General features: G+C 39.2%; 1 protein-coding gene across 1 annotated transcript in view; it reads left to right on the top strand.

Moving 5' to 3' along the window:
- SLF1 (SMC5-SMC6 complex localization factor 1) overlaps nt 1-13,372 on the top strand; it is a 38,622-nt gene extending 25,250 nt beyond the window's left edge. Inside the window, exons 12-18 of the mRNA XM_030467634.1 lie at nt 440-587; nt 4,722-4,867; nt 6,579-6,748; nt 7,214-7,335; nt 9,338-9,430; nt 9,808-9,990; nt 12,538-13,372. Of these exons, the coding sequence (XP_030323494.1) occupies nt 440-587; nt 4,722-4,867; nt 6,579-6,748; nt 7,214-7,335; nt 9,338-9,430; nt 9,808-9,990; nt 12,538-13,022 (1,347 nt within the window). The 3' untranslated portion in view covers nt 13,023-13,372. The remainder of the gene's footprint in view (nt 1-439; nt 588-4,721; nt 4,868-6,578; nt 6,749-7,213; nt 7,336-9,337; nt 9,431-9,807; nt 9,991-12,537) is intronic.
- Nucleotides 13,373-15,176: the final 1,804 nt, after the last annotated feature.

Consider the following 15,176-nt stretch of genomic DNA (forward strand, 5'->3'; position numbering starts at 1 on the left):
AATCCTAATAAATCAAGGAGAGTAAGGTCTCTGTAATTATCAAATTAAATTAAATTGTCAAATTAAACATAAGGTTAACTAGCATAATTGCAGATATGCTTACAATTAAACAAAACCTCATTTAAGAAGTCACACTTTGTAAGCTTTTGATCCCATTTTGCATGTTGCTTTAGACAGTATGTTTTTGAGTGACTCTTATTTCTCCAATGACAAATCTTAACTGAAATGGCATCAGTGGCACATTAATATTTTTGACCAAGCTGCCAGTTAGCTTTTGAGCAACAAAAGCACTGACAGTGGAGAAATGATGTGGCAACAGTGAGCTTTCACCTAGAGAAATTTCTAGTGTATAACTAGTACCTTATCAGCACTTTCTTATACACTGAAGGTCTGTAGATGCTATGTTACAGTTTTCTTGTTTTTCTTTGCTTTCATTTAGGCTTTCAGACATGAAATAGTTGGCCTGTTAAATGGGATTCTTGGAACAGTGGTGGAATATTGGATCATCTCAAGTTTGCTCATGGACAGAAATGTGCTTCATCAAATAGGTGATGATTTGGCACATTATATTGCCATTTCATGTGATGGTGAGTGTTTGAGAGGCCTCTTAACACCTTGTAACTAGATATACTGAAGTCCTAATTAATATCCTTGGTTTACAGTCAAGTTATATTTTACTTTATTTTTCAGCTGTGCCATCATCTGATGTGATGTGTAGGTATGCAGGGAACTCTGGTTTATTTTGTGTGTCAGTCCCAGGTGAAGACCAAACAGAACATGCTATCCTCTTAAAATCCCTCTCAGTAAATCTTAGTAGATGTTAATGCAAAATCAAGTGTGAAAAAGAAAGTATTTGGAGCTCTCTTGTCAGTCGAGGTAGAGCTTTATGCATACCATAACTTCTGAGGGGCAGTTGGAGACTTCTTAGCTCAGGCCAGTTCTCAGGTGCACTGAAGGTTTTGACCCATTAAGACTGAAAATGAAACATTCAACGTCTCATTCCAAATCATTCCTTAGACTTAAGTGCAGTTTATCTGGGGACTGGGAGAAGATACCAAGTAGTCCCATGAATCTGTATTGTTCCTCTTCATCAAAGAGGAACTAGATATAGGGAAATGTCACAATTCAAATGAACTGTTACTATTTAACATGGAATCTCAGTTGAGGTATCTGTCCTGTTAAATGACCAGGGGACAAGGAACTCAAAAATTTAAAAAAAAAAATACCTCAGCAAAACTACTAAATGTTTTTAATTTCATTTGGAACCTTAATTCCCACCAAAGCTTTTCCCCCCACCTCTCTTCCAGTTAGGAAATGGTGGGAAAACTGTAACTCATCTCTTCTATATGTATGGATATCTTTGGTTCAGTCATCATTTCTTCTAGACACAGGTGTAGATGTGGGTTTCATTTAAAGTGTTGCTGCCTTTCTCTACCTGGAGAGACCTTAAATAACCTTAAAATCTTATTCTCTAGTCAAATAGTTCCGTTCCAGTCTTACACAAAGCAAATTATCAGAACCTTTATAACCTACCTTGGATTTTAGAAGCCCAATCAGTAAGAACTTAATAGCATTTAAGTCAACAGAGCTTTTAGCTTGTGCTACAATTGCCACCTCTGGCATAGTTTTCACATAATAGGAAGAAACTTAGATATATATTTCTTTAAGTCTTTCTTTCTTGTTGACAAGTGAGCAGTTACACTTCCAATGCTCTCCTTCACTGAGAGCATTCACAAGAATATTTATAGTCACAGAAAATCACAGAATGTCAGAGCTTGGAAGGAACCCTGAAAGATCATTGCATCCAACCCTGCTGACAGATCAGGATCCCCCCAGGGCAGTCATACAGAACACATCCAGGTGGGTTTTGAATGTCTCCAGGGAAGGAGAGTCCACAACCTCCCTGGGCAGCCTGGGGCAGGGCTCCCTCACCCTCACAGTGTAAAATCTTTTCCTTACATTTCTGCAGAAGCTCCTGTGCTCCAGCTTGCACTCACTGCCTCTTGTCCTGTCACTCCACATCCTGGCTCCATCCTCCTGGCTCTCTCCCTTTGTGTATTTATCACCATTGCTGAGCTCCCCCCTCATTCTCCTCCTCTCCAAGCTGCAGAGCCCCAGCTCCTCAGCCTCTCCTCACCAGGAGATGTTCCACTCCATCCTCTTGGTCACTCTGCTCTGGATTCTCTCCAGCAATTAATTCCCTGTCCTTCTGGAACTGGAAGGCCCAGAACTGGACACAATATTCCAGATGTGGCCTCCCCAAGGCAGAGCAGAGGGGGAGCAGAACCTCTCTGGACCTCCTGACCACCCCCTCCTAATGCTCCCCAGGTGCCATTGGGCTTCTTGGCCACCAGGACACAGTGTTGGCTCACGGGCATCCTTCCATCCACCAGCACCCCCAGGGCCCTTTGCCCTCTGCTGCTCTCCCACAGCACAGTCCCCAGCCTGTCCTGGTACCTGGGGTTGTTCTTTCCCAGATCTCAGACTCTCTCTCCACTTGTTGCCCTTCTTGTAGTTCATGAAATTTCTCCCTGCCCAACTCTCCAGCCTGTCCAGGTCCCTCTGGATGGCAGCTCAGCCTCCTGGGGTGTCAGACACTGCTCCCAGCTTTGTCTCAGCAGCAAACTTGCTAAGCAGACACTCTGTCCCTTCATCCAGGTCACTGGTAAAGATGTTGAACAGGACTGGACCCACCACTGGATCCCACAGCTCCCAGTCTCCATCTGGACTCTGCACCATTGATCACCGCTCTTTGGGCTCTGTTTTATATCCAGTTCTTAGAATCACAGAATCATAGAGTGGGCTGGGTTGGAAGGGACCTCAGAGATCATCAAGTCCAACCCTTGATCCGCTCCCCCCGTGGTTCCCAGCCCATGGCACTCAGTGCCACATCCAGGCTCTTTGGAAAGATCTCCAGACACGGAGAATCCACTACTTCCCTGAGCAGCCCATTCCAATGCCTGATCACCCTCTCCAGAAATAAATTCTTTCTCATCTCCAACCTAAACCCCCCCTGGCACAACTTGAGACCCTTTGTGCCCTCTTGTCTTGCTGAGAGTTGCCTGGGAAAAGAGCCCAACCCCCCCCCTGGCTCCAACCTCCTTTCAGGGAGTTGGAGAGAGTGATGAGGTCTCCCCTGAGCCTCCTCTTCTCCAGCCTCAACACCCCCAGCTCCCTCAGCCCTTCCTCACAGCAATTCTGCTGGATCCCTTCATAGCCTCCTTGCTCTTCTCTGGACCTGCTCCAGCACCTCAATCTCCTTCCTGAACTTCCTGAGGGGCCCAGAACTGGACACAGGACTCAAGCTGTGGCCTCCCCAGAGCTGAGCACAGGGGCAGAATCCCTTCCCTGGACCTGCTGGCCACGCTGTTCCTGAGCCAGGCCAGGATGCCATTGGCCTTCCTGGCCACTTGGGCACACTGCTGGCTTCATGTTCTTAATCCATCTCACTGTCCCTTCTTCTATCCCACATTTCCCCAGCTTGCTCACAAGGATGCTGTGGGAGACTGTGTCAAATGCCTTGCTAAGGTGAGGGTAGACTGCATCCAGTGCTCTCCCTGCATCCACCCATTTAGTCACAACATCACCAGGAGGCTATCACATGAGTCAAACATCATTTCCCTCTGGTAATCCCTGCTGACCACTCCTGGAAACCTTCTTGTGTTCCATGTGCTTAGAGAGGACCTCCAGAGTGAGCCTCTCCATTAATTTTCCAGGGATGGAGGTGAGGTTAAGTCTGGTTATAAAGAGTAAAGATTCTTTGACCTGTTGATGATCACTTCTGCTCAGGTCAGTCCACAGTAGATAGAGCCCAAAAAATTGTTGCAATGTTCACCTAAATTCAGTCATTTTTAATGTAGAAACATCTGTGTTCTCAAAACCTGTGTTTCTGTTTTAACTGAAACTACAGATCAGTTAGCATATGAGCACTTCCTAGCAGAATATATTCCCTCAATATAGGAAAGTCTTCCATGTGACAGACCTTGGCTTCCACCTGTTTCAGTTACTTATTTTGACAAAATTATTTTGCTAGACTCAAAATACAAATATCACCCAAAGAAACATCAGTCATTCTGTCTCCCTTTGCCAAAAAAGGACATGCCACATGCATGCCTGATATTTATTGAGACACATACATATATATATATGTGTATATATATATTCTACTACTGCTGCCTAGTTTTTTGGTTGCTTTAAAAAAAAAAATGCCAAAAGAACAGTATGTACTGTTTGGTATATGTGAATGGGGTTGAAATTTGCTTATGTTCACTTTCAGTGTAGAATTTATAGGTCACTACATTACTTGCAAATTTCTTTGTTCATGTGATCTGCATTTTATCTGAATTGTGTCTGCATTGTGTAACTCACAGATTTTAAAGGTGATCACTTGCATAGCTTCCTGAATGAATAATTTAATTCTCAAAATCAAGGTGTAACTTTTATAAAATTGTATTTAGAGGATTGTTTTCAAAACGTTTCACATTAGAATTGGTGCTTTGCCTTTTAAAATCTGTTGACTGTTCTCTTAGAAGCTCATTTTATATCAAATGATAGATATCCTTAAATATGAGTATTTTTAGTAATTGTCATGGAAAATAGCTCCTAGATCTGAAACAGCAGGAAAAAAAATATGAAGGAACTATCTTATCTATAACTTAGTTGTATAGGTTTGTGTATTCTCATTTTAAGGCTTTTTTTTTTACCCCTTTGCTTTTATTCAGATTTTTCAATAAGCGAATTAAAAATATTTATCTGTTCCATACCATCCCTCTGGCTTCAAATGTATATTGCAGAAGCAGTTTTAAAAAAAATGTGTTTACAGAGGAACATAACTTTTTCTGTGGAACCTCTTTCTCTTCAGAAAATAGTAAGTAATTCTTCTTAAGAAGCTGTCACACTTCAGTATGATGCAAATACTTTATTGCCTTGTTACATTTGTAATTAAGGAAAATGGCCAAATATACTGTGATTTTCCTGGGTTATCTTTTCCTTCAGGGTTTGTGAAGAGGTGACAGTCTATTCTAGGTCTACTTCTGCTGAGCCCAAGCATCTCTTACATGCAAGCTTTTATAATTTTGAACTATAGCATAGTCCTGTGAATTTTTCCTATTAAAAACTATGAACTTGCAAACCTTTTCCTGCCTTGAAATCACAATTTGTGGTAGCTGGTGAGGAAATAGATGATGAAAGCTGTGAAAAACATTCTCAAAACCTTGACTGCTGGCAGGACATGGGCAAGTCAGGGAGATCAGGCAGTAATGACATGCCCTGGCTCAGAGCCTCATTTCAGTAATCATAATACCAGCAACTAAACAGAATATGGAATCTGTAACTCACCCTGTATGTCCTACAGCTCCACAGGTAAGAGTCAAGGCAAAACAAATCTGCACCTTTCTACATTTTCCACACAAGTTTTCCTGAGTTTTACAGGAGTTCATTGTGAGCAGAGATCATTGTTTATTAATGCATCATGTTTAAACAGAGCTGGAACAAAAGACTGTCAGAATTTTTAAAATAAACCAACCATATATCTAATATTTAATGTATGTTGCCAACACATATGCAGCAACTGCTATTTTTAGTATTGCCATGACTACTGATCACTCTCTGCAGCTACTTAAATGTAAATTTTTGTAGTGCTTGAAACAAGTTCATGTCCCTTATGTGACTTCCCTTAGCATTGCTGTGTCTCTGTTCTCATTCCATATAATAAATATTAACTCTCATCCAATTTTGTGAGCACTTCTCCCACAGTATCTCACCAGCTAGGATTTTCTATGGGTTTTCTGGCAATAAACATACAGCAGGTAAGGTGTTCCTCACCCACTGCAGGGTATACAGTGATCTGCTAGGTACTGAAAGCCTTTTTTTATGTATTTCTTCAGAGACTGTAATTGTGTAATCACTGAATGAGTCCTCTCACTTAACTTCTTCCTGTGCTTTTGCCAAGCTGCACAAACTTTAATGACTTTTTAAAATGAGCAGTGTAGGTTGGTTGTAAGTTTCTTATTACTGGGAAGAGGCCAACATATACAGAGTGTAAAGCTCTGCTAATAATGAGACAGCACTGAAGAAATAACTTGTTTATTACCTTCACAATACTCACAGGCTTAATCCAGCCTCTCACCTTAAAAGAACTGAAGGAGTATTTCTTTACCAAAGCGCTACCTGGGTTTTGCTCCTTGGATTGGAAGCAAGTATCTTGTAAATAACTTCATTAGCTACCTGAGCACCAATTAGCTTTACTTCAGTCTTATTTCCAGATTAAACAGGTTAAAAAATTTCCCAGATATGGAAAAGCTAAGATAAAGGACTACAATTTCCCATTTTCTGGCTCAGACACAACCTACTCTCCTCTGAGTCCAAGCATAAAGACTGAATATAAAAACATAACAATTTATGCAGAACACAACTTTAGACAATCTATATATGCAGTTGTTTAGGGATTGTATTTTTGAAAACTTGGATACAGCAATCTGTGGATGAGTGACTGCTCTTCATGAAGAGCAACAGAAGAAAATGGCTGCATTTTAATTTACTGAGTAGAAAGTCATTGAAAATGTTACTTTTTCCAACAGGTTTGTTCCTATTTGCCTGCTCTGCGAGAGGTGGGGATGCCTGAGACAGGAAAGAGACACATAGGAAAGGAAAAGAAAATAAGGCAATGGCCATGCCCTAAGTCTCAGAGGGCATTACAGATGCTAAATGGTGATAAGCAGAACCAAGTCAAAGTGCTGCCTGATCTACCGTGAGTAATACCTATAACATCACCAGTTTTATTCTGCTTTGGGGGACAGCTTCTGACCTGACACATTCCTTGAACTTTATATGACCTGTTTTGTTGTCTGCAAATTACTGCAGCTGACAGAAAGCACCACTGTAAACCTGTAACACTTCTGGGCTGGGGTTCCCCCTTTCTCCCCATCTTCCCTCCTGGTGTATATGCGGGCTGGTGTAGCTTTGTTTTCTTAATATTAAATATAAAGTGTACATTGAGAAGCTGTACTGCTAATAGAGTCACCTTTAAACAAGGTTTAATTGGTGGTAATCTAATATTACTGCCTTAAATAGTTACAATTACATCGAAATTATGTAAGACATCACTGATGTAACTGAAAGTATGCAGAACACATCTAAAAGCATCAGGCATGTGTATCTTATCTTAAAATGTATAATAAGGATTTTAGTTGTGTTCCCTTTGCTTCCTTTTCAGACACTTAAGCTTTCCATTGGCAAAGAGGCGTAGAACAGAAGCAAAAGTTGGGGCTTCAAGCACCAAAGAGAATCACTACTCTTTGGCTAAAGAGGAACGTTTCAACAGGAGAAATGCTGCAGGTATTCTATATATCTAATTTATGTTAAGGGCTTTCTCTGGTCAGCACTGACAGTTTCAGGTTTAAAAATCTTGTCCCGATGAGTGCTGAACTAAAACAATGGCTTATGCCTAAGAATTATTTTCCTGTGGTTCATGTTTTTTTTTCTCACTGCCTGTGCAAAAGGAGGAATTGGTATATATGGTGGAATAAAGCTGCCTTCTTCATTCCCCTCCCCCTCCCAGATATTAAATACAGTGTACAGCTTGTGTGAGCTCATTCCAGCCTTGCCTGCCTTACTTTGCTAATCCACCTCAACCTGTGCTTGGTAGGATCAACGTCTTCTGATTTGAAAGTATAATTCAGTCTTCATCTCTTTCAGTCCTAGACATTTTGTGAACAAAGACTGAGGAGTATGCTATGTTACATAGCTGTGTTAAGCATATGGACTGTTTTCTTCCAGGCATTCAGCCCAGACTATGAAAGGCATTTGGCTTTTGTCTTAGCTATACTGGAACCCAAGTACCTAAGGAATAAAACAGAAGTACAGTCATTCATTCAGTTCTTACTTATGACATTAATTTATTAAATTGTACTTTCCCTGAACTTGTTGGAACTAATTTTTGTCATCTCCATAATCAGAAATTTACCTATATCATTTAAACATGGCTATAATAATGTGACACTGAAGAGAAAACTCAGAAAAGAATCTGGGGTTGCTCAAAAAATTAAAAACAGTATTATATCACAAACACTGAAGGACAAAAAAAACCTTGCCCTCTTTTGGGAGCTTCAGTAACAGAGCCAGGCCATGCATTTTAAAAATTGGTTCCCTTTCTCTTTATTGCTTTTGCAAGTAAAATTGATGTGAATTATTACATGCTGACTTCTACAAAGAAGAGTGAGGACTAGAGAAAAAAAAAAAAACAAAAAAACAAACCAACAAGCCAAAGCTGCTTTTTTTTCCTATACTCACCCTGCCAAAGTTGTAAGTAGTGTCGTCTGTTGAACAAATGAGAATGGAGCTGACAGATTTACATAGTGAAGGTATTAATATAACAAAATACATCATGTAAATCTTATAGCAGAGGCTGAGAGATTTAGCCTGAGATGTTTTTCATTTCCGAGATGTTTGTTGCATCATCTTTCACCTGGCATCAAGATTTTCCCCTGGCTCTTGTTCAAACCTAATCATTTAGTGAAAGCAAAACAGTGTTTAGAAGGGGTCTGAAGTTTTTATCATGCAGGAACTAATGGTGTCTTCACAAGCAGCAGTTCTCAGTTGCTTGCTGCTGAGTTTTTCACACTTCAGCTTTACATGTTGCTAGGCCTTGGGATCTTATTTTCCAGAGGATTTTCTTTTTAGTATTATTTTTGCTATTAGGACCCCTTCGTTATTTTTTTTTTTTTTTTCTGTCTCTTTCCCACTCCCTGCCTGTGTAGCCAAGTCAGACAGCCTATTGAGAAACAGCAAACCATCTGTTAAGGGATTTGAAGTTCTGAATTATACTTGAGTGTGTAGAGGCACTCACGCTTAGCCAGAAACATTCATTTGAATTAAGCTATAACTGCTGTGTAAAAAGAACCATACATTTTAACACAAGTTCATGAATAAATTTAAGGGAGGGCAACTGCACTCTAAAGTTTTATTGCTTCAAAACCCAGTATTTTTGGTGTTCTGTGATCACTTGGGGCTTTTATGGTGTGATTGAAGCTTTAAACCTTGAACTTAGGGGAGATAATTTGTGTGTTAAACCGTTTGCAACACAATTTCACTGCTGGATCTCTGGTGGAACAGAAGCTCTGTGGGTTTGTTTTGTGTGTGTGTGTGTGTGTGTGTGTGTGTGTGTTGTTTAGGTTGTTTTTTTTTTTATTTTCTTAAAAGATGTTTAAACAGGATAAAGAAAACCTTACTCATTGAATTTTCTGGAATATAGCCAGGTCTCCTAGTTCCAGGCACTTTGAGTATTTTCTTTAGTTGCTATCTTGCTTGCCTAGTGTAATCTATTAATTTTTTATGGTAGGGGAGACAGCCCTGCATAAAGCTTGCATAAGTAACAAAGTGGAGAGCTTGGTTCAGCTTCTCTCTTCCTCTGGAGCAGACATTAATGCTAGAGGTAAGTTATTTGTTTTCTCTAGAGAAATAAAAAAAATAAGCCAGATAAAGAACTGTATTAATATGTCTGATAGTGAGGTTTGTGTTTATACTATTAAAACTACCTTTATTATTTTAAACAACACAAAATAGCAAACATTGAGGGAAGGTTAAGCTCAAGTCAGTTGTAACATCACATTTTCTGTCGATCTGTCCAAAATGCAATTTTATTTTTTTCGATGTTTTTTCAATAGAATTTCTTTCTCTGCAACCAGAAGCCACTCGTGTAGCCCTGATCCATACTAAGAAATGAAGTGTTTTGCTGTCTAATGGGTGACATTATTAACATTTCAGCACTACTTCTGCTGTTTTAAAAACTTCCCTTGATTTATAATTCAGACTTTGCTGGCTGGACGCCTTTGCATGAAGCCTGTAACCATGGCAGCACAGTGTGTGTCCAAGAAATTCTGCAGCGTTGTCCAGAGGTGGACCTGCTCAGTCAAGTGGACGGGGTGACTCCTTTGCATGATGCCCTGTCAAATGGACATGTGGAAATTGGCAAGCTGCTACTCCAGCACGGGGGTGAGTGCATTTAGGATAAACTGGTTTAAGGGAATCATCCTCTTTTCTGTGTCCGTACGAAGTTCGTGGTGGTTTTTCTCAGTGGCTGCTTAAATATACAATGTTATTTTGAAGTATTTATTTTAAAACATTTTTAAGCCAAGCTGTTTTGGTCACAATAAAAATAATACTGTTTTCACACTTATCATGATCAGCTGAATGTGAAATTAACCATGATTTTCACTTTTTTTTTCAATATGGTAATGTTTTTATTCTGCATTTTACACCATATGCATTGTAACTATATTCTCCAAACTCATTAATGGAGATAAAGATTACCTAGTCACCAAGCAAAACTAAGGATTTTCTTTTGTTTTGATCTATTTTTACCATGATGAAAAAAATAGATCAGTAAATCTCTATATAATCATGTATTTCAACATAAATTTGTTCAGCGTTTATGGACATTAATGTGATGGTCTTTGAAGAACACAATTAGCTTGGTAATTAGTTTAAGAAAGGAATCTATACTGTAATTGTGATAACTGGTGTTTAGGGATAATAGTGGGAGGGATGCCTTATTTTCTAAAAAAAGATACATTGCCCCTTAGGCAGACACATGATAAATGCTTTGAACAATATTTTTCTGTTCAGTGACAGGGAACTTGTATCTTACCTTGAGCTATACTGTATTAATATTATTAACTTAGCATGTTTTTAAAAAACAAAAACAAAACAAAAAAAACCCAAAGAACACACACACACAAAATTAAAAACCAACTAAAACAATTGCTTTGAATGGCCTTGGATGTCACCTCATCCCTCTTTTAATTGATTTACTGACATATCCTTACCACTGACCTATGGTGTCAGTTTTAGTGTCTGTACATTTTATGCTACCTCCAAAATTTTTGACAAAAATCCTCCTGCCTGTGGCCAAGAAGCAGAAGAATGTACTGTGTTTAGGTGGCCTGTTACTTAATTAAGAGAAAGAAAATTTTATTTAGTTCTTGGCAGAAGACCCTCTGTATTTACAGTCTTCTCCTGCCCCCTAAAGGCTATTTCTGTGCCTGTTGTGCAAGCACTGGCTCCTGATCAATACATTGCTCTGCAGTTCTCCCTCTCTGCTTGCTGAGCTGCAGTTCTGTGGCTCCCAGGTGTTTTTTGTATCTACAGAACCATGTGTCTGACTTGCCAAGCCAATACCTGGGCTGAGTTCCATCAGTCTAAGTGATGTGATAGCCTAAATATTACAGTAATCCCAGCTCCTCCATTGGAAATGGCATTGCACTGACAGATGTGCATTTTTCCTGGGCTGTGGTGAGGAATACCTAGTGGATGAACCTGTTGTCCTAGGGGAAGAGCTCTGCTTGCACTTAGATTCATCAAGGTTTTCTGGCACCTCTGTGTATCCTTACCTTTGCCTTTGTCACACTCTGGGTTTTGGCCCCTCAAACAGCTGACAAGAAAGCATGTTACCTGTTCAGTGTGGATTTACTCAGCTCAATAATTCAGAACAAGTTTCTGGAAAAACTTTTTTCCACTTCCTGTCTTTAGAAGCCCTCCACTTACTCCACTTAATTCTATTGCATAATCAGTGATGGAGAAAAATAAATTAGCTTTGATCACAGCGAAGTTTAAACCCTCTGGGATGGATATTGTTGCAGTGACTTATCTTGTGTTGTTAAAAATACACATTTCTGAAACAATATTACAGTTGAAATGGCATCATTGCTTCAAGTAGCATAGCTGCCCAAATTTACATGAGAAGATTCCTGATGTGTTCACCTCTGATAAGCAACACCTGTAGTGTGGTAACTGCCTTCATTTTTTCTTAACCTGTGCAGCCTTTCTTAAAATTATCAAGGTGTCTGTAAACTGTTTGAATAATAATAGCTTCATCATCCTAATAAACAGGAAATGCCAAAATATTGTAGTGTAATCTGAACAAGCAAAGGGTGTCCCTTTTACTGACTTAAAATCTATTTACTGGAGTAATTACTCTTTGCATTTCAGATGTCTGTTAAGACCTGATTTTGAATCTCAGTTGTTGTGGCAGACTAGGATTCCTGCCTCAGTTGTTTATCTTGCTGTATAGCCTAGGACAAGGCTGACCACACCATCTAGAAAAGTAAAATAAAAACATTGTAGTTCTGTGCCTTTAGTTTGGAGTCAAAGGTTAGCCAATAACCTGGTCTTTAAAATGGTTAATAGAGTTTCACAAGAGTAATGACATTGCATACTCCGTGTTGGTACTTGGAAGATTAGGATAATCAAGTTTTTAATTCCTTTTCAATTTCTGTATAGTAATTCTTGGCTCTTAACCTGCCAAAACTGTGAAGAAAACTAATAATATCACAGAGAAACTGTTACAAAGGGTCTCTCTACATGTTCTAGAAGGTATTGCAAATGTATAGCTTGTGAGTTACATCAACATAACTTAGTGCAAAAAGGAATTTAAACAGAGGCCCAAGCTTCTGGGGAAAACCAAACTTGTTTGGCTGCTGAATCAAATCTGCTGCTACTATTAATGTTTTATAGATAATGTTTTATATATTTTCCCTGCAGGACCAATACTTCTACAGCAGAGGGACTCCAATGGAAAATTGCCACTGGATCATCTTGAGTCCATAGAAGTAAAGCAAGAACTTTTGAATGTTGTTCATCCAGAAGAGAACATTGAAAGCTTTTATCAACGCACACAACAAGATTTTGACAGTCAGCAGAGAGAGCTGTGGTTGATTTTATTTAGCAAGATGCTGCTGAACTTCTGTTCAGTGTATAATCTGTCTTCCCCCTTTACTTTAACTCTCAGAGAGGTATCTTGTTCCAATGGGCTTCCAGTAATGGCTTCTGATATGAGGAAGATGAAAAGTGCATTTTCTGCAGATTGGTTAGTAGGTAGATATTTTAGAGAGGTAGAAACTTTTGAAAAGTTACCAAGGTTTCTTCAAGACATATCTGCAGTCATGGCTTTTTTCCCTGGAGAACAGATGAAGGCTTTATTAGCAACTCTGGAAACTATGGTAGAGGGCTATCACTTCTTTACTTAAATCTTTTTTAAAGTTATTTTCCAGACAGGCTACATTGGTTGAATCTAGTCTGTTAACCATTGATATTGGGCTAATGTTTTTTTCTGGCAACCAAAGAAGTACAAAGTTCGCAATATATGAGCCCTACATATTATTATATCCCATCTTATTTATAATTTTTCTCTACCAGAACTCAGGAGTCGGATTATTTAATACATTTTTTTAGACATTTTTTTTCCAAAACCCATACCTCCTAGTTGTCTGGCAGATCTGGATGCCTGTGACCACCTTGAGAGGGTTCTGTATCATTTGTTCTAAGCCAAAGTTGGTGTTTTCTGACATGGATATTTGTTACCCATCTGATACCGTTGTTCACTTTGGTTCCTCAAGGTACTGACCCTAAAGCTAAACAGAATTCCTTGAGAAAGGCTTTTGCCTACATGTTTAAATAAAGATGATATTCTAAAAATCTGCTTTTAAATAAAAGCACAGAGAAGCATGTTTTTTCTGTCCATTTTTGTCTTGTTTAGCCTCCTCTTGGAAAAAACTAAAGTTCCACTGCGTAAATTGATTAAATCTCCTGAAGGTCAAAACAGAAGGCTGTATATCTATATTTATAGAATCAGTGCACTAGCATTTCCAGTGTTTGTTATTTTTATGGAAAAGACACATGGGAACTCTCCCTCTTCAGCACCACAACATTGATTTGGCAAATAGCTGTCCCAGATACCCGGGTGATTTGCAGAGCCCTGGTGGGTCCCAGTGCCTGGAGCTTTGGGATGATCTTGGTGCTTCCCAGGTCCCAGTAGTGTCCACCCTCAGCATCACACACAGTGTCCTTGGTTCTGCTCTGGTTTTCCTTGCAGTGGTTTGATAAACACTGGCAGTGTATGAAATGATCTGGTAAGGCTCCTGGGATTCCCTCAACTAAAGATGCTGGTGAAGCAGTGGCACAAATCTAGTTATGTTGGCAGGGGAATTTACAAAGGATTAGACTAGGCAGTTTAAGTATGTATTGGGCATCAGATTCTGACACTAAGTATGGATCTCCTTAAAAATTACACCCCATTTAATGTGGGAATTTTGTTCTCCATTCTTTGAGTACGTGCAAACTACACATGATAAATCCTCTAAACTAATCCTCTAACCTAATTTAGGATTGTGTGCTACGTATTCTATCAGATGGTCCTTTTAATTAATTAAGAAGAAGAGAAAATCCTACGCTGCTCTTCAAAGGTTTTGAGGCTCAGTGAAAAGAAACAATTGTGCTGTATGGGGTTGAAGATGTGTTAAGAGTTCTGTGCTTTTGGAGAGCTCATTTTGCACATTTGTACAGCAACAACTGCTCTACCTGCCTTGAGTCTTTGTAGAGATCCAGTCCCAAATCCATCTCAGACTGGGGTCTGGGAACATAGACACTTCAAAGGGAAGTTTATCCTTTCCCCTTCTGTGGGAAGAGAAGGAAGTGCTGCTTTAGAGTGAGGATGCTTGGTGGTTTTGGTGTTTTTTTTTTTCCTAACAGCTTCAGTAATAGGTCAGGAGTAATTTAAAATCTTAGCCTTCAAAAAGAAGGTACTAATTAGCAACATTTCCAGTTCTTCTGTAATAGCAATTTGAAATATTTTTAAAAAGAGCTCTAAAAGAAAGGGTGTGGATAATAGCTGCCTTTGAAATTGATGTTGCTTGACTAGAGGGAATAAGTTACATTGATGCAGCTGGCTTGCAGCACATTAAAACTTCCATTTAGCCATCCTGCAGCTGAGATATATGATCTCATAGCAATTAATCCACTGAAGATGCTCAGACTGAGTTGGTCTTGGAACCAGACCTTCCTTACAAATGTTCAGAGTTTATTAATGAATGATTATTATTTTTATGTGCATGCAGAACAAGCCTGCTCTAATAGAATACAGGGTTAGCACATACTGGATTTGTTTCTGCTTGTGCATTTTTTATTTTTCTGCAATAAGAAGGCAGCATCAAGAAAAACCTTGTTGTATATGAGGTAGACTAAAAAGCAGCAGTATCCCCTGTTGCAGGATGTGGTTAAAGAAATGCTACGTACACACTTTCTAAAGAATAAAAAATATGCATTTAATTTGGCAGGATTAACGTTTTCTTTAGTCATTACATTGGTAGCTAACTGGGAATTCAGAATAACTAGAACTAAGAGAA

Source organism: Calypte anna, chromosome Z (assembly GCF_003957555.1).
Source record: "Calypte anna isolate BGI_N300 chromosome Z, bCalAnn1_v1.p, whole genome shotgun sequence".
Taxonomy (NCBI): domain Eukaryota; kingdom Metazoa; phylum Chordata; class Aves; order Apodiformes; family Trochilidae; genus Calypte; species Calypte anna.